General features: G+C 49.2%; 1 protein-coding gene across 1 annotated transcript; it reads left to right on the top strand.

Moving 5' to 3' along the window:
• Window positions 1–259: 259 nt before the first annotated feature.
• On the top strand, window positions 260–13,641 carry LOC128727588 (homeotic protein caudal). The gene is made up of 4 exons (XM_053821518.1): window positions 260–911; window positions 2,712–2,774; window positions 4,646–4,651; window positions 13,088–13,641. Exons 1-4 carry the CDS (start codon window positions 260–262, stop codon window positions 13,639–13,641), a joined length of 1,275 nt encoding a protein of 424 aa, XP_053677493.1.
• Window positions 13,642–18,913: the final 5,272 nt, after the last annotated feature.

Raw genomic sequence — 18,913 nt, 5'->3', positions numbered from 1 at the left:
CGCGTCCGACCTGCGGCAGTGAACGGAAAGTGACCGAAAGACACAGAAAAGGGCGACAAAGTGTGGGTGAAAGTGTGCGCTTGAAGAAGTGCGAAGAAAAGGAAGCTTGAACACGATGGCGCCTGTGCCAGTGTCAGTGAGGGTGTAGTTTGTGCGTGGATCGGTTTAGACATCGCCCTTCAAAGGGCCCACGACGCGTTTCGTGCATTGAAAAAACCAGATAAACTGAACTCCGTGTGGACCGTGGTGCGTGATCAAGATGGTGTCCTACTACAACCACTTCGCGATGTACCCGAAGAACCACAGCGGCAACCTGCCGTATTCGGCCACTTCCGGTTGGTATCCGAGCAACTACCAACACCAGCCGCCACATCCGCAGTTCATCGGGGATGGCGAGTCCTCGCCACAGCCCGCCATGTACTACCCACACCCGCACGTCTTCCACCCACAGTCCAGTCCGGACTGGAGTGGCCACGAGAACTTTTCCACGCCACCACAAACCGCGCTAGGGCTTTCCCACGGACCTAGTCCCGGAGCTGGTGGTTCCGGTGGGGGATCATCGACGGGTGGTGGTGGATCGGGTTCCGGTGCTGGATTGCTTCATGGTGGGCTTCATCTTGGGCAGAATCCGGCTCTACACCCACACCACCATCATCACCACCCGCATCATCATCATCATCATCACAGTGGCAATGGCGGTGGAACCGGAACCGGCGGAAGTACGCACGATCATTTGGCCGACGGGCTTCACAGCATACCTTCACCGCCGATTACGGTGTCCGGTAGTGACATGTCCAGCCCGGGGGCACCGACGGGTTCCGCTTCACCACAGATTACCCCTCGGCCCACCCCGGTTAAGAGTCCGTTCGAGTGGATGAAGAAACAATCCTACCAGAGCCAGCCGAATCCAGGTTAGTTTGCATCCTTTCTGTTTTGCTCCAGTCGCCAGTCACACAGTTTTGTTGGCTGTTTGTTTGTTTTTGCATGGCGCGTATGTTTTCTTCCTCTTCTGCTCTTTGTGTGTGTGTGTTTGTGCTGTTGTACATTTTAGTTTTCTTTTCACGCAAAGTTTGTACCTTTTATTGGGGAAAGTTGTCATGTAGCTGTACATCCCCCCCACTGGCCGATGAGCGAAATCAAGGGTCTTCTCGCAAGCCTCACACTTTACGCATGTTCTTGCGATTTTTTACGGCCCATATTTTTCTGCAAATCCATCAGATTGCGTTGCCTCCCAAATATCGTGCCATCCCTGAAACGATCCTTCGTCAGCGCCAAAGCCTCAAGCGCTGACGAGATGACGATTTATTACCCAAAACATCTCATAAAAGACCCGCTGTTCTACGAGCTCCCAGGTTGCCATGGCAGCACCCCGACGGAGCTCAGAAAACAGGGGCCATTAAAAGAACTTGAGAAACTGAACTTCACAGCACAGATGGATTGATTTACGTCCGCGTGCAATGATCTCGTTCCGGAGCCCTTTCCTAGTGGTTCTCATTCCCGTTTTAGGTTATCTTGTTCCCGGCACGGTTTTACGTCGGGTTCGTTACTGACATTCCCGCGTGCGTGCGAGTCCCTGAGGGTTGTTTTATGCGTTGTTTCCAAACTTTGGGATCGCATATAAACGCCGGAATCCTTCCAACCAAGTAAGCCTCTGAGAGGCTGAACGTTTGCCACGGCTCACGGTGTGACTTTTTATCTCTCCTATCGATGGAAAATTATTTCCGCCAGGGTGTGTGTTGTTCGCTTGCATAGCTGTGGGCCCCTCGAGTGCTCGGATTGTGGTGCGTCCTGCACGCAACCATAACAAAATGGTTGAAAGGACATCGAATGAAACGCAAAAGGGCGCTCCCTTTTGGACGGGACGCAATAACAGCGGATCCTTTTTCCGGGTTGCCATGGCGATCGTCATCGCCTCGTATGCTGTTTTTACCGCTGCTCTGATGACAGCTGCAGCGAAGGTTCTATCCTAGGAAGGGATCACGCACTTCCACGGGTTTCTTTTCGCTTCCAGGAACTGGTTCCTTGTTCCGTTCGGGCACTTAAGAACGAAAAAAAAAGCCAAAGCAACGCCGGCTTGCGCTTTCCATTAGCACCGCTCGGAAATGGGTCCATTTTCATTTCGGTGCGTAAGCTAGGTCCATTAGGCCCGCGCGAAACGTAACCGCCAGTAGCCATGTTTTTTCTGCCAATTAGCGTCCAATTTTCGATCGCCACTTGCTTGGGATTCCTTTCGATTTTGTTTCTATTCTCATTTCTATTGTTTTTTTTTGGGAGGGTTGATCTATTCGCTTGAGGAATATTGATCAAAGCATGCTCTAGTTGCCAAGCCGATGTTTGATTTATGTGTCCCCGTAGTTCCTTTGGTACATTTTAGCATGTGACTTTTTTCACGAGCCACGTAGCATTTTATTTTGGGAATGAGAGAGGAGAAAAAAGTTACTGCTTGCTAAAAATTGGCTCCACTTGGTTCTTAAATTATCATTTTGTATAATGTTTATCCTTAGTGCCACAACATACAATCCGAATTTATCCTCATCAGGATGAATCCGTCTGTGCCTACATTACGTCTAATTACACATTGCGCTTTGTTTTCTCCATCTCTATTTCTCTTCCCGCCGCTCGATAAACTATCGGCACTGTCGTGGAACGAAACGAACACGACAAACAAACTAAAAAAAATACCCAAAACTACCAAATCCTTCACCAACCAGGAGGCCTTATCAACATCTGCTCGGCACCATCCCTGCAAGACTTCGCTCCGGTGGAATCTGGCGGTATGAACTACAAAAAAAACCCTTCACTCAATTCTGCACTACGCATCGCATAACTATTTCAACTCTTTCGTTCTTTTGTGCTGCATTCACCAGCACCGGGCTTCGGTTTTAGTCACGAAGATTTCGTGTTCTTGATTTTTGCTCAAAACTTGATTCCAACCTCAACCAAAGACACCAACCCGCTTCTAGCGCCAGTTCCGGTTCCCGTACAACCCAAACACCCCCAGCTGCAAATCCGATCACGGCTTTTATTACGATTTCCCCATTCGCCAACATTCCGTTCAACTCCACCGATAGAACCGACCTCCATTTTGTGTGCACCGGTTCCGGCCAAACTGGGCACTTAAAATGGAAACCACCCCAAAAAAACAATAACGGGGGAGGCCAGCGAGGGCAACTGTTTTTTTGTCTTTTCCGACCAAAACTCACCTCCACATGCCCCCGTTTTGCTCCTCGGTTCAGTGACTGCCTTGTGGGGCATGTGCATGTTTGAATATTAATTAGGAATTCAATCGTCGCTACTGCCAAAGGCAACCCTGAACGGAGCTGTTTGTTGCCGAAGCTACTAGCTCAGTCTCCAGAAGTAAAAACTCCTGTCTATGTCTCTCTCTCTCTTTCTCTCTCTAATTCTTCTATCTCCAGCAACAGGGAGGGAGATTGTAGCCTAAGCTGCCTCGAAAACCGTAGCGTAGCGTTATTAATTTATTCGCTTTATGTATATTTTTATGGCGTTTAATATTTATGGCCGGCGCGAGTGCGGGCCACGTCTTCGAGCCTTTTCGAAGTGAAGTAGAAAATCAAGCGCGCGGGCGAGAGAGAACCCACCCAAAAATGCCAAGAAAATCCTCCTCCCAAATCAAATCAAAGCAACCCATTAAACCGCCCTTAGACGCGATCTGCTTCACGAGATGGGGAAGAGCGTGGGGCGAGATTTTCCTACGCTTTCCGGCGGCAGTGTGTGGGTGTGTGTGAGTGGGAAACAGCAATGGGGGTGCGTTGTGGCTGTGTACGAGCGTTTCAATGGAGGGAAGCATTTTAGACGGGATCTCGTGAAGTGAATCACAATGAGTAAGCTTTTCTGACCCGCCAATCACAATGGCCTCGGATGGAGCCATTCGCGATGGGGTGCCCCTGGTACCGTTTTGTGGGATTAATTTGTAAACATAAGACACAGCAGACCCCGAAGTGGTTGGCTTGTACGCTTGTGGGATCGCCAATAGATTGTTATGTTACGAGAAAAACAAAGTGTCGCCAGAAAAAATGTATAACCATCTTCGGTTTTGGCATTTTGTGGTGGTGCTAATGGAAATTGTATAGATGTGTTACTTAAAGCTGCCGGTGACGCTTTTTTATGCTTACTTATTCATTGCCTTTGGTCGAGCCTGCAGATGTGTGGCGTAAATTAACCGCAATTTAATGAGCTGTATGTGTATGGGGTTGTTGAATTAATTTATTACTGATACTGATTAAAACGATGCGCCTGAGGCTTCATTTTGTACAAAAAAAAACAACATTAACTCACCATCGTTTTTCCTCCCAACCCCACTTTTCCCACTTCTTTATGGTTGCTGCACCATTTGATTCTCGCCTTACACTCACGTTGCGTTGTAAATTACAGTACTTTATTTTCCTGTATATAAGCAAATACTCACGCTCCTTATTGCATTTTTCTTTCGTGTTCTGCTGCCCTTCCAAGCAATCACAGACACACACACACGCGCTCGCGTAATGCTCCACACTGTTGCTAAAATACCTCACACGATCTCACCAACCGATAAAACCTAATCAACCAAAAAATGAAAAAAAACACAACCAACCCCTCGAAAGCCTGCTAATGATGTTTTCTTTTCCGACCATTTGCATTTTTGCAGGAAAATGTAAGTATCGGTCAGAGCGTTGGACAGGCCCCGCCGTACACTTCTTGTGCGCCCTTTTGCCCCCTCTTCCGTTGGGGTTCTTGCCTTTCAATCCTTGAACCAAAAGAAAAAAAAAAGTACGAAACAAAAACGAAAACAAAACACACAGAAAACCAGCGTTTGATACCGAGTTTCCACAGGTAACGCTTGCAATATAAATTCTTCTTGCTTTTCCGTTCCTTTCTTACTATCGCTATTTTAGTTTCATTTCTGACTCCATTCCCTGTTGGTTTATTCAACTGGCTCTCGTATTCTCTCTCTCTCTCTCTCTCTCTCTCTCTCTCTCTCTCTGTGCCGTGTGGTTTCAACACTACCGTTGGTTTTCCATTTTTCCTTTCGTGCTCTACTTACGCCCTACAGTTTGGGGTTGTTTGGGTGGTTATTTTTGTACGACCACAAACGCGCGTTGGTTTTTTTTGTTCACCCCCTGATGAATCGATAATACTCCCCGGGGAATGCAAACGCACCAACGGGTTTGGGAGTTGAGAGAGATGGGAGACGACGAGAAAGCCAACCACAAACATGCCTCACAAAATTTGCCAACAGCTTACGCCGAGGAATGGGTACAATAAATCATTTCAGGCTGGGTGGTTTTTTTTTTCTTCACTGTTTTTTCGCATCCACGCGCTCTCAGCTTCACCTTTTTTTCGTTAAATGAAGCCTCCAGAGAGCGCCAAGAGGTGGACGCAATTTTTAATGCACCCTCTTTCTTTGGATCGCCAAATTGGCAACCTTGCGAAATTCCAAAGCCCAATCGACTACAACGTTTGCAAATTGGCGCCCCCAAAAACACGAGCTCTGGTGGCTCCCGAATCGTTCGCAATCTTATCGTGCGAGAAATGCAACCTACGCTCACTTGCTGGGAATTCCCCGATTCGCAAAACAAAGTGTGGAAAATCTGCCCCAAAATGAGTCCCTAAAACAAAAAAAAGAAACAAAAACCACACCTCGGTGCACCTTGGGCAGGCGCACTTACGCAACGGCAGCGATTAAATCGGCAAATCAGCGGACCCTTTTCTAATCGCCCTCGCGGTGAATGCGATGTGGCGTGCCTGGCGTGCTGCGCAATAATCGATCAAACGGTACGGCTCCACACGCGCACACGGTTGAAGGGGAGCGCAGCCATTTTGTTTTTTCACTTTTCGCTTCACGTCACGAGTCGACGAACAATCGGACTCGGACCGTTCGCATTTTCACGTTGCATCTCGGACAGTCCGCCGAGCTTATCTTTCGCCCGTTGATAGACCATGATCTCTCGTCTGGTTTTTGGCTGTCGTCATTATGGGCTTCCGTGGCACCGCCAGCGCCGATAGCCTCGATGGCCGGAATCGATCGGTGTTCTGCTGAAACGGGCACGGAACCCCGGCGTCAAACGGTTCACCGCGTTATCACGCATGACAGGGTGGTTTGATTAATCGATTTTTCGAATCCCCCCATCCCTTCGGTGGGCCAAAAATTATCTTTTCTCTTTCTCGCACCCGTTCACACTCTTCCTATCTGACTTCACAGGGCTGGAGTTATTTGACAGCAAGGATCAGGCGCTGGGAAGCCATCAATCACGCGTTTGCGATCCCTTGTCGATCGGCATCGGATGGATGAAATGAAAGCTAATACCATGTAGAGGCTCCAACTACTGCAAGCCTTAACTGTGCCGATATCGCTCGTATAGGGCCGATAAAACTGATATCGCTTTATTTTTGCTGTGTCCACCTTTCGACCGTCGGAAGGAAATTTCGAGAAAAAGAGGCCCACCTTGGTGCAGCATAAAATATGCTAAAACTGTACCAGAACCCTGTACCGTGCCTTATCGGTGCTTTCGAAGTGCACCCGAGGTCCTGAATAAACAGGAAACTTTTCGGACGGGACACTGTAACACCGGTCCAAAAAAAAGGGCAACTGATCCCAAAACTATTCGCCTCTCGTCGAACAGCCCGGTGGATGCGATTTTTGTTTTCCTTGCCGTCGCCTCGTTTGGAAGGGGGCTTGTTTTACAACATAATTGAACCTCCTCGGTTGTACAGCTTTTGCCGACAACCGTGCCCGGTGAGGCTGTTGGTAAAAGATCAAGGCGAACGAAGCGGTCGCTTCCGGGCGAGGCGCGAGAGATGGATGGGATTTTTGTCGGTTCATTTTTCCTCTGCCTCGAGGGCTCGGTTACGGGTTTCCTTTTAAGCATGATTGCGATGTCCTTCGCGCTGGGTCATATCATACCGGAGACGAAGAAGCAAGGGAATGTTCGGCAAAAATATGTAAATGGCGCACGGTGGAAATTGTGTCCTTCGCAGGACGGAGCACAATTTTCTTAACAACGCGACCGACCCTGTTAAGCGGGCTGGGAACGATTTCGCCCAGCAACCAGTTGAGTAGGCGATGATCCTGCAAGAAAGGCAGAAGGAGAGATAGAGAAAGATATATAGGTCTCACAGAAGGAATGAAAGAGCGGGGAACATGTCAGACACAAACAAACTGACAAATTGCAACGACTATCTGTCATCGGAAAATTCGGTCCACGGTGTGCGCCATCCGAGCGGTCCCGTGGGGAAAATTGTGAAAATTAACCGAACTCAATCCACGACGACGCAGGGAAAGCGATTGTGGCTTTGCGACGACAGGCAAATGCCGGCGAATTAAAGCGTAACGATAATTGTCACCGATTTTGGTGCCCTTTGTTGAGCGCAGAGCATGGAAAAAGCGAGACAAAAAAGGAAAAGATATTTGAGGGAAAATAAATGAACCAGCACACGCTCCTGCTTGAACCGGGACGAACAAGTGCCCTTTTGCTGAATTATCGCTCGCGCAATTAGACAACTGTCAGCGGTGGCGAAACGGGGCTGTGATTTTTCCTTTCGAGCACTCGGGGAAAAACACACTCTCACACCCGCGCAAAAGGGACCCGCGCATCATGGACACATCATCTAGTGCCGGCGAGGTGCAATATAACAGTGGTAATAGATTTGTCGACGGGCATCCCACTGACCACGCTTAGCCCAACGGTCGAATGACGGTGCTGCTCGTTGGGGCCATTTTTCGTCTTGGCCCGCCGCCCAGATTTTCCGACCCCATTATCCGGTCGAGGGTGCGCTGGGCTCTGTGTTTTTTTTGGTGGTTCCTTCACATCGTCCTAGCCGTTGTCGTCCTCTCCGACGCTCGATTTTATTCCTTTACAGCACACACTACGGCCATGATCGTAAACATTAGGACGGCATAAATAGTTGGTCCTTAAACGTCCGTAAAGGGACACGGCGCGGGAACGGCTCGGTTTTCCCTTCCAACGCTTCTTCGATCGGTTCCCCAGCAATGGTTCTGCCTCTCGTTTAGTGAGCGTGTTTTTTTGCCTTTTTCGTCCTCACTCTCTGTCTCACACCTTTCAGCTTCGATAAACATTCGGCGCTCCCATAAACGGGTGATATTTTTGGTCACAACCCGGTGAATGGGGCGTTGCCATGGTGCGCTTTCCTTTGCCGTAGGGCAGCATCTTGTTTTCCGAAAGCCAGTTCCATTCGTTGGCGCGCTTTGGTGATAAAAACGGAAGCGATGGTGTACCGCTGGAATATCGCCGTCGCTTTACGATCGGTTCGTGAGTTGATCTAGCCCTCTGGCAAAAGGGCCCATTTCGGCCAGCGAAGGGTTGTTGTTTCCCTGATAGTTTTCACCGCCCCCGCCGTGTGGTTGCCCCGGAGCATTTAAGCGGTCGGCGTTAAGTAGTCGTTCGCTAGTCTATTTATAAACGCGCGCACAGACACACACACGTGCGGGACGCGGATCGCGATGTCCTGGACGGTTTATTTTAACCACTAGTTTATTGTTTGTTTTTATTATTCATAAAAGGACGTCCCTTCCACCCTTCCTTCTGCCACTTGTGCCTGCGCTCTCGAACGTGTGCTCGCGAGCCTAAGAGATTGGGCAAATGTGCTTCAAGACGTGGCCAGGATTATGGCTTCGAGAGTGAGGGGTTTTCGCTTATCGCCCTTTGCTGAGGGTGGACGTGTGTTTTCGTGCTCAATTCGCTAAATGAGCGCAAATTGATGAATTGATCCATTTCGCTCGTGTCAATATTGACGGTTTAAGTGATAACGCTGAACAAGGATACTAATCCTGCTTGTGGGAGATAGAGACAGAGGCAATGTGTAAGCAGAGGAGCAAATAATCACACATTTGCTGATTTTGGGTTTGAACTATCCATTGAAATGGAGCTATCCTATTCGAAAATGGGACGTGTTTGGTTAGAATAAATTTTGCAACATCCATCAACAATCGAACCACAACTAACGCTACTTCTGCTTCCGAAAGCAGAAGCATCCCCTACCGAGCTAGACCAATTGACCCCATGGCCGAACGTTATCTCAACCATGACAGACCCGGCACCTCGAGACCTCGAGATTTACCGCACAATTCGTGTCCTTGTTGGTGCGCCGGGAGCTGTTACCTCCCGGGCATCCGGACGTTGTTCGGCAACGCTACCACCGGAACGAAATCGGGTGAGGTCTTTGCTCAATTGCGACCACCGAGCGGGCTCGTTTACGCAACATTGCAACCGAAACCCGACCTGCAAACAAATAAACACATCCTTCACGGCATGGTTGAGGACACCACCCACCGGCAGCTCGTCCTTGGACCTTCCGGTGTGGCCCAAGTCACCCGATGTGACAAACGTCACCCCTGGGAGTGCGTAACGAATGAAGTGTGACAAAGAACCACACATCCATCCCAGCGGGGCACCGAACTTACCCAAAAGGAGGTGTTGCTACTGCTGGGGGTATGTGTGAGTGGGATGTCCTTGCGGTAGCTGCTTAATCGTCCTGCTCAACGAGGGTGATGATTTGGGAGAATCATGTCCAAATTGTCACATCGTTTAAAGCCCGAGTAGGTGGGTGTTGCTTTCTTCGCTCACCGTTTGATGGCTTACTTTTGGTTTTGGGAAGAAAGCGGAAAAGAAAGGTCCTCGGGCTCCGTGGAGAAAGGCTCCGTTTCCTCACACGATGAGTTACGGAGACGTGCGTAATCGATTGCCATTGGAAGGACGAAGGACGGAGTAAAAAAAAAAAGGATAAAAATATACACATGGAGTCAAAAGAAAAACCCGCATCCAAACTCCCACTCGCCTGGAAACCCCTTCGCGGGGTGAGGCCCATTATATATGGCCGAAATAAAAATTGATATCCATTATTATATTGATATTTATCATAAAAGTATTAATACTTTTATTGCCATTAGATTACGGGGTAATTATTTACGATGCGCGCCGAGATTCCTTCGCCCGAAGGGAACTCAAACACCGATAGAAAGATAGTCCGTGCATGTGTGTGTGTGTGTGTGCGTGCCCGTGTGTGTGTGTGTACAGGTGTTTCCTTCGGTGGAGAAATCTTCACCGGCGGGTTGCGTCGTTTGCCTAATCCACCCGAGCCTTTCTCACTCGTTCTTTCGTTCGTAAAGTGGCGTTCCTTCTCCAGGGGTTGAGTTTTGCTTCTTGGCTTTTCGCGGACAAACCGGATGCGATGCTGGGGAAGCAAAGAGGGGGAGCTGGGACACTGATAAGCGTCACCTATCTCGCGGTTCGTTCCCACGTCAGACGCCACCGGGTTGTGGGGCACCGAGACAGATAGGCCGCCAACCGTCGAAAAGCAGCGGTAGGTACTATGTGAGCACGCGCGAGCCGACGATGGCTTTGGTCAGCCTTTCCAGCCCTTTGATGTTGTGTGGCCGCGTTTGAAGGGTGACGCAGGGGCGCTTGGATCAACATTGCAGACCCCAAACATCAAACGGTTTGACGCGGAAGGGCCCCACGGGCAGCTAAATTTGGTTGTTATCCGTGCGGATTAGAGGGTGCGCTTTTGTCGGTTTGGCATTAACCGGCGGTAATCGGTAATCCATTTGTCAATTGATATTATCAATCATCCTCCGTATGGGGGTTTTCCCAGACCGCGGCGGTCTCTGTGGTGGCGGCATCGCTTTGATTTCTCATTCCGGCTTCCCTTGGGGTCAACGGGGCGGGATTTTTGTTGGAGAAACACCCGCTTTGGTTGACTTCAAGCGAGTTTCGCGCGGTGGCGGATTAAGCAGTGAAGGTATGAAGAAATAAAAAATCGAGGACAATATTTAGCGTGCCGGGGTTGGGTGCCATTTTTCGTTTGATGAAATGCGACCGAACCCCGAAACCCACCGAAAATGGCGAAAGAGCAAACCATTCATGTTTGGGTTTGTTTTCTTGGCCTTTTTCGAAATTTCGAAATCGGTGCGTAATTGGAGGCCGCAATTAGTTGAAATTGGTGTGGATTCCATTGCGCCATCGGACCGAACCGGTGTGCAATTGGGCCATCATTGGGGCCATTGTTCACGGTATTGCGCGTTGGAGCGAAAAACGAAGCTTTCCTTGGAGCTTTCCAATCCTCGATCGCTGATGGGTGGACCATAAATTGGCCACCCAATGGGGTGCAGGTGCGAGAGTAAGGAGAGGGTATGGTTTTGGGGCCAACAACAATGGGCCCAATTCGATTGCAATTACGAAGCCACTAACGAACGCATTGCGACTGGAAAGGGCTCAGCGATGTGGTAAAGGCAAATGATCCACGTGGTGAATGGGGATTGATTTTTTACTGTTCACATTTTGTTGTTGTTATTTTACCTCCAACACTCCAATTTACTTCTCTTTGGACCACCGTCCCGAAATAGATACCCCGCCGGTTGGTTCCCTTTGAGGTAACCGGCGAAAGGGTTATAGGCCGTTATCACGGATTAAGCCCTGCGGTTTCCTTTGATGTGTGAGGTACCGTACGTTTTCTATTCCTTCTCGCTTTCTCTCTCTCTCTTTCCGTTCGTCCAGAAAGTCGATGAAAATCGTCCCTTCACCTAGCCGGACGCAAAGGGGCGACGAGAAAATTCGGCACCTTAAAGGGCGCGCAACCCATTTGCAACTGCAGCTGAAAAGATTGCCCTTTTGTGAAGTGTGTCTCGCCTAGTTTAAGCCCCCCAGCGTGACGTTTTCGTGTGTGTCGAACCATTCCGTATCCGGTCCCGATTAGCCAACTTATCGCTCCGACGGTGCGAACCAGTTACGACCCCGTCTAACCTAGACCCGAATACCACGGATGTGTTTCATTCCGTGGCTGGCTCTTCTTTTTTGCTTCTTCTCTGCATCCTTTTCCGTTTGATTTCATTTTCACTCACCATAATGCCTGCAGGGAGGGTGAGCAATTACGCGTACGCACGGCTCTCCACCCCACCCAACGGTGAGGTTATCTTTATGCCAGAGCCCTATTAAAGTCGCCAACGATGGCGATAATGCAGATACGGCGTGTGTTATCTGTCTGCCTGTGTTTCACCTGTCACCAGCTCCATCACCAATGGCGGCCATCGTCGAAACGTCAACGAGCGAGTGGGCCCGAAAATTGTTTCATGCTTCCTGGCGTTGTTTTATGCCCTCCATCGGATGCTTCATCTAATCGAACTCACGGTAGACCTTCACCATTATCCTTCAGGTGGTTTCTCACCTTGGCTGCCATTATCGATCACGTGGTCACGTTACACAAGCAGGCGTTGCAAACTCAACCCCATCTCAAGCAATCCTGCCTGTCGTTGTCAGCCATTATTTGACAGTTAGTTTTGACACTACGCGTTCTGCGAAAATGTGGCAATGTTTACCACGGCTCTGGCGCGGGTTTTGAGGAGGAAAAACACACGTAAAAAAAGCGGGATGGTGTCCAGCAAGCACGGTTGATGATGATGATGATGATGATAAGATCGTTCGCCGGGTGCGGGATAATACGTGATCACGCGTCACCTCACCGAATCCCCTAATCTTTCCCGCACCGCAGGGTTCTGGTCCTGGCGATGACGGCGTGGGGTACGCGGTAAAGACAAACATAACCACACTTTAACGGCTTATCACGAAGGTAACTCCCTGGTGGTGGGTTGGTTCGGTGTTCCGGCCCGTTTTGGAACGATGGCAGCCAAATATTGACACACACGTACGGCCCCACAGCTCGCGCAACCGTACGCGGATGGCTTCTTCACCGGTCTCTTTGGCTGGCTGGCAGTCACAACATGCTCGTTAACACGAAAATGAGTTGTCATTAACAATTACCTATTGACACATTCAACCGCGACACTCTGCGCGGCTTTCCGGTGGAGACACCTTGGGTTACAACCCACGGGAGGGAAGAGGTGACTCCGGGATGTAGAGGAAGCCAGGAGGCACACGTACGGTGAACTGCGCCTATTGCTGGGTTGTACAAACAACGGCGCATTTTTATCACCACCCAGAGAGCGGCTGTTTCATGCGGATCCATTAAAAAAACGAAGAAAAAAGAACGACAACCACGAGCTGTTTTTTGAAATGTTTCTTTTTTTTCATCTCTTTTTCTTTCTCTCTCTTTCAACCGCTCCCCTCACCCATTACAGGGAAAACTCGCACGAAAGACAAGTACCGCGTGGTGTACACGGATCAGCAACGGCTCGAGCTGGAGAAGGAGTTCCACTACACGCGCTACATCACGATCCGCCGGAAGTCGGAGTTGGCCCAAAATCTGCAGCTATCGGAGCGGCAGGTCAAGATCTGGTTCCAGAACCGTCGCGCCAAGGACCGCAAGCAGAAGAAGAAGGCCGAAACCGGTGCCGTAGTAGGCGGTGGTGGTGGTCTCGGTGGCCTCGGTGGTCAATCCTTGGTGGTGGCTCACTCGCAGGCTCACAGTGTACACGCAGCGGCCCAGTCGGTGTCGAGCTTGCTGGTGGACACGAAACCGAAGCTGGAACCATCGCTACACCTGTCACATCTGCATCAGATGAGTGCGATGAGCATGGGCATGGGTTCGATGGGTTTGCATCACCATCACGGGCATCATCCGGCGTTGCATCCGCATCTGGGCGTACCGACGTCCCAGCACCAGCTGAATCAGGCTGCTGTAGCTGCTGCTGCCGCGTCTCAGGTGCCACCGGCGTCGTTGAGCATAATGTGATGTGGCTGAGAGCTGCCAATGGAACCGGAGTAACTGATGGAAGGTCCCCGGGTGGCCAGGTCTGACCTGTCGCGTTTAATTTATTGCCAGCGGGCGCAACCAAGGACCACAGATAGAGCGAGACAGAACGCGGACAGAATAGGAAGCCTTACTCCTCGTGCACGCTTCGTTGGAGTTTCACGGCAAGCCAGGATCTTGATCTTGTGCGAAATGGTCAGTAACCTGCAAGCGGGGGGAAAAAAGGCACAAAAAAACATCTTCCGGTTGAAAATCCAGCAAAAAGGGGCATTAGAATGATGTGCAAACCCATTACTATCGCATTTCCACGGGAGAGAGGCAAAATTAACGCATCAAAAAAAAGGTTCAACTTACTCCAGAACGGAAGGGAACAGCACAACCGCTCGAGTGCGGACACATACACCTTACAAACACACACACACACACACACATACACTGCGAAAGGGGAAAAAGAGCGCCTAGAGGCCGAGAACGAAATTAGAACCGCGGGTGTAGGGTGGAAAGCGCGCTACGAAAAGTAAAGAAAACACCCCCACACACACAACACACCCACACACACACACGCATTAAGTAACATTTAATTCACGTGCAATGTATAAAACAAAAAAGGATATACTTTTAATCTAACTAGCATAATGAAACGGATGAACGCGGCCTGGGCGAGGAAACCCAGCGGCCGCGAGAGTATTACTGTAATGATTACTATTTTCTTTTTTTTTTCGGGGGTTTTGCACACAAAAAAAAAACAACAAAATCCATGGAAAACCCCTTCCCCCCATGTGCGCCGCGCCGAGTTAGCTTGTAGGTGGTCTAGTTAGGTGCGCCGTATTTTGTATAAACTGAATGCGACCGGGAGAGAGAAGAAAGCTTTGATCGCATGTTGTAGCTTGTAAGGATTCGCCTGTTACGGTGGGTGGGCTGGACGGGCTGGAACGAGTGCGATAGGGGAAAGGTAAGATCGTCGGGAGGGTGCGATGCCACCCCATGCCTTCTTTCCACCGTGCTCGTCCGCTTCGTCCTCGTGCGGCCCGCTCATCGCTTGCCTTTAGCCTCTTATTACACCAATCCTTACGTTTAATAATATATAAATATATTTTTTTTTGAGATTCATCTCTAAGAGATCGCGCGCTGCGTTGTGAAAGTGGTGGAAAAATCACCAGGGAAGAAAGTAAACTAGCGAGTTGCGTGGTGTAGCGAACGGGCCACCAGCAATTAAACGGGATAAATCGATTTAAACGAAGAAAAAATGTACACTATCCGTATTTGCGAAGGGCGTAGAAGGGGAACAACTCACGATGCAACTCAATAAAGTATAGATTCCGTAGTAACAAGAACCTGCCCACGTTTACGTTCGTTGCTGTCCATCCTCCCCAACACTGGATTAATGATGCTCCTCCTTGCTGAAGCTGTCGAACGGGGCCTGGTGGAGGTGGCCTTGTCTTGGAAAAAAAAATGGAGTTGGAAGACGTTGCACGACGTATTGTGCACCTTGGCCTTTACCGATTACGTTCGTGGCCTTCGGGGGAATGTGCTGCCTGTTCGGGGTGAAAGTTTTCCGACCACACTCGCAGGAGGCTGTGAAATCCCTTGAGCAGGCTTTGAGCCGCCATCTTGCCATTGTTGGTTCTCGCGTGCTTCGATTCCTACTCTCCGGGTTTTCGGGCTTCTTTAATCTCAGCCGAACCATCGATCCAGTCGGGGCGTTGGGTGTGGGTGACCCTTCCACTTCCCTTGCAGCTTCCTCTCCACCATGCGGCACCTTTCCCGGTTTCCTCCGTTCTCGATGGACTTACACCACAGCAGAAGGTGCTAATAGCTTCACACGCGAGTGAGAATTAATTGATGCGCATTCCGATAGTTCCCACGGTAATTGCACCTCGGTTCGGCATGGTCCTTCGGATCTCTCTTTCTCACTCTTTGTCTCTCCGATCCCATCTTCTTCTCCATCCCCCCCTGAGTGCTCGTCTGCACGAATCGAAGCGCGGAGAGAACAATAACGAATGACATTGAGTCACTATGGTGGCGGATCGAATCAAACAATGACCGCGATGGAACCGACGGCTTGCATTGCACAATGTGACGGCTTGGCACCATCGGTGGACAGCTATCGGCCGTCGAAATGGCCGCGAGTGATGGCATTCCTGGCGGAGGAAAAAAACCCCCCGGGAAAGCACAGGGGAAATTGCTTCGAAACCCCCACGCTCACACTAAAGCAACCCAGCGAAGGGCTCGAACGCCCGGTGCAAGAGATTGTAATGAGATTAAACAATGCTTACCGATTATTGCCTGATTAGTGTTTAGTTTTTAGTGCTTGTGCTGTAGTTTGACACAATCAAAAGAGCTCGACGCGTGGGCCAGCGGAGTGCTGCTTGTTATGTTTGAAAATTACGTGAAACCGGTTTGGGCGCCAACCTGATTAGAGAGCTCCGTGCTCTGCTGATTAGCTTGTTGGGATTGCGAATGGGAATAATTAAACAAAAAACACACTGACACACACATACTAAAAGTACCACAAAAGTACGTGCTTCAAAAATCGTCGATTACACTTACTTTCCGGCTATTCGATAGTTCATTGTACAATGCAATAGTTTTGAATAGTTTTCCGTACATGTAACGCATTGTTAGTTTGAAGATAAGTATGTAGAGAACACGTGTTTTTTCACGAGAAAAACACTTCAGCATATGCGATAAAGCTAAGACGGAGAGAGAGAGAGAGAGAAATAAAGGAGTGTAACTATTTAATTTACCTAAAAACTGATTATAAAGAACCAAGCTTCAAATAAAGAAACAATGAATAAAAGATACCTGTTGATTTCTTATTTTGATCTTTAACTCTTACAGTGAGGTGCTGCTGGAAAGAAAACGAACAAACCTACCAAGCCACCGATTAAAGGGGAAGCATTTCCACCAGATTATCGACACCTTCGAGCAACGGAAGAAAAGGATTATCCACTTCCTTGTCGAACGCAACAGGATGTGTACACAATCGTCCACTGCATCCTGTTTGGCTCTATCAAGGTTTAACCCTTTTCTTTATCCCACCCAACGATCGTCGATGTAGGTTGGCTGAGAGCCTTTAAAAGAAGAAAAAAAGGCAGCAACCTGACTCTAATGTCCGTGCTCATACGCGGACGGGGTTGCGGGTTGTAAAAAACTTAATCCAAATCCGCTTCCTTTCCGTGCCAATAAATCAGCCATCGTTAGTTAGAATTTTTTACGGCCAAAACTCGCCCACGGGTGGCCGAAAAAAAAGGCAACCATCGGACGGTGGTTTTCTTCGGTGGGTTTTCCCACAACTCGGCGAGCCCACGGAATAAGGTCAAACACCGGCTTAAACCGCGAATGTGTTGATTTACATTTTTCTCGGCTAAGCAACCGAGTTGCGTGTTTCACGGTGGTTTTCGCGTTTTTCGGTTCACTTTTAGGTCAATCTCCCTCGGAAACCGGAGTTCTGGAGTTTAACTTCATGAAACCAAACCAAACTTGAATGGTGAACCGTTTTTCGACCGACCCGTTGAAGGGTGTCGCGAACGTCGTCTGTTCAGCTCGTGCCAACTTTTCTCCACCCGAAGTCCACCAGACGCCGTATTCCGTGCCACGCAAGCGAATTCTCCAGAGGGCCGTACGATTTTATTGGCCAACGGGGACACCCTGACGGGACTGGCGGCATCGAAGCGGTGATGGGTGGACTACGAGGAACCACGAGCTGCGAACTTGTCGAATGCCAGAAATCGAATAAATAACGACCGTAGGGCGCTGGCCCAAAACTCAACCTTCCCGGCGTCCGGGAAACGCAGTCAGCAAGGCAGCCAGAAGTACGCCGTGCCACGAATCCACAATCCGGCCAATGAATCCGGCGAGTTGTGCGATGAAATGTGATACTTAAAGCCGCTTTGCATAAACCTACGGGCAAGGCGGATTGTGCGATGCTTTAACGTGTGGGGTCGGGTGGTTAAGGAGTCTCGATTAATCGCGTGTTTCGGGAAGGGAGAGTTTTTTTGTGTGTGTCCTTTTGCGCGGAAGGGCAGAGCCCTTTTAATCGAAAGCCATTTCTTGCACATGTCGAGAGAGCGGACGATCTAGGCGTCGATTAATAATTGTGAAAAATATTAACATTGCTCCTTTATTCAATGAGACATGCTTGTACTGTCCCATGCCCATTTATTGCTTTACTTTAATACTTTCTTTTTCCGTTCTTGCTTCTCTAACAGTAGGAAAGCATACTTCTTTTCTGCAATAATAGTGCCTGATCATTTGTAAAAGCTTTCTACATTTGGCAACACCCAATTCGGTAGCTTTCTTTTTATCACCGCAAAAGAAAAATCAATTTCATACTGACGAAAATTAGGCTTCCCATCAATCACCATAAACCGAAGGTAGCCTCCGATGGTAATTTGTATTCCTTATCATAATATCGGTTGCTTCCATTACAACGCAACACATACGCTTTGTGTGGGAAAACACTCCGCGGCCATTGCCCCTTGGGAATTTCTCCTGAGCAAAAGCATCCTTTTTTTTTCTCTCGCATGATCCTCCCACCCGTAAGGGCTAGCTCATTTGGTGTGAAATTCTTTTATAATTCTACTATCTTTACCATTTGTTTACGTTGTAAAGGGAACAGATTTGCTCTAACAACTGGTGCCAATTAATTGCGGCCCAGTAATAAATCGATTCCACCCATTGGCATTACATTACGGCCCCTAACTCGAGGACTATTCGTGTGTGGTGTTTTCGTTCTCCTGTCCTTTTTCTTTTGATTAAATATGCCCAACTCATCGGATTCCATTTTCCTGTCCCCAGCACAGCACACACGGTCCACCACGGCCAGCCCCATTATCGGCTTATCATCCTTGCTGAACAAAAGAAAAAATGGAACGAGAGAACGAGAGAGAGAGAGAGAGAGAGAACTGAAGAGAGACAGGTCTAGCGAACACTGCGTAGGGCAGTATTAGTGCCATTAGGCAGTGTGCCCTTCCTTGGGGTGAGCCTTCTGTGGGTCTCTTCAATGGCTGGCCAATTGCTGGCCCAATTGCACCGCCCATTAAACACACACACACACACACATACACTGAATGGCCCTTCCAGCCGGCTCGAGGCTGGATAACGCGCTTATCAAAGCCACCCCGAAGGCCCTTTTCGATTGGCGCATGATGGCGATTGTGATCCATTATCAGCTCGAGTTGATCGAGTTCAGAAGCCGCCATTGTAAGGGTGGAGGACTGACTGTTCGCGCCATGTTGGGTGCAGTTTTCAC

This window comes from Anopheles nili, chromosome 3 (assembly GCF_943737925.1).
Source record: "Anopheles nili chromosome 3, idAnoNiliSN_F5_01, whole genome shotgun sequence".
Taxonomy (NCBI): domain Eukaryota; kingdom Metazoa; phylum Arthropoda; class Insecta; order Diptera; family Culicidae; genus Anopheles; species Anopheles nili.
Note: the sequence above shows the minus strand (reverse complement) of the source record. Positions and strands in the feature narration are given on the sequence as shown.

What these genes read in the sequence shown, in the direction of transcription:
- LOC128727588 (XM_053821518.1), top strand. Translation starts at nt 260, where the DNA reads ATGGTGTCCTACTACAACCACTTCGCGATGTACCCGAAGAACCACAGC. An exon ending in CCAGAGCCAGCCGAATCCAG is followed by an intron (nt 912 to 2,711) that starts GTTAGTTTGCAT and finishes TTCACCAACCAG; the next exon opens with GAGGCCTTATCAACATCTGC.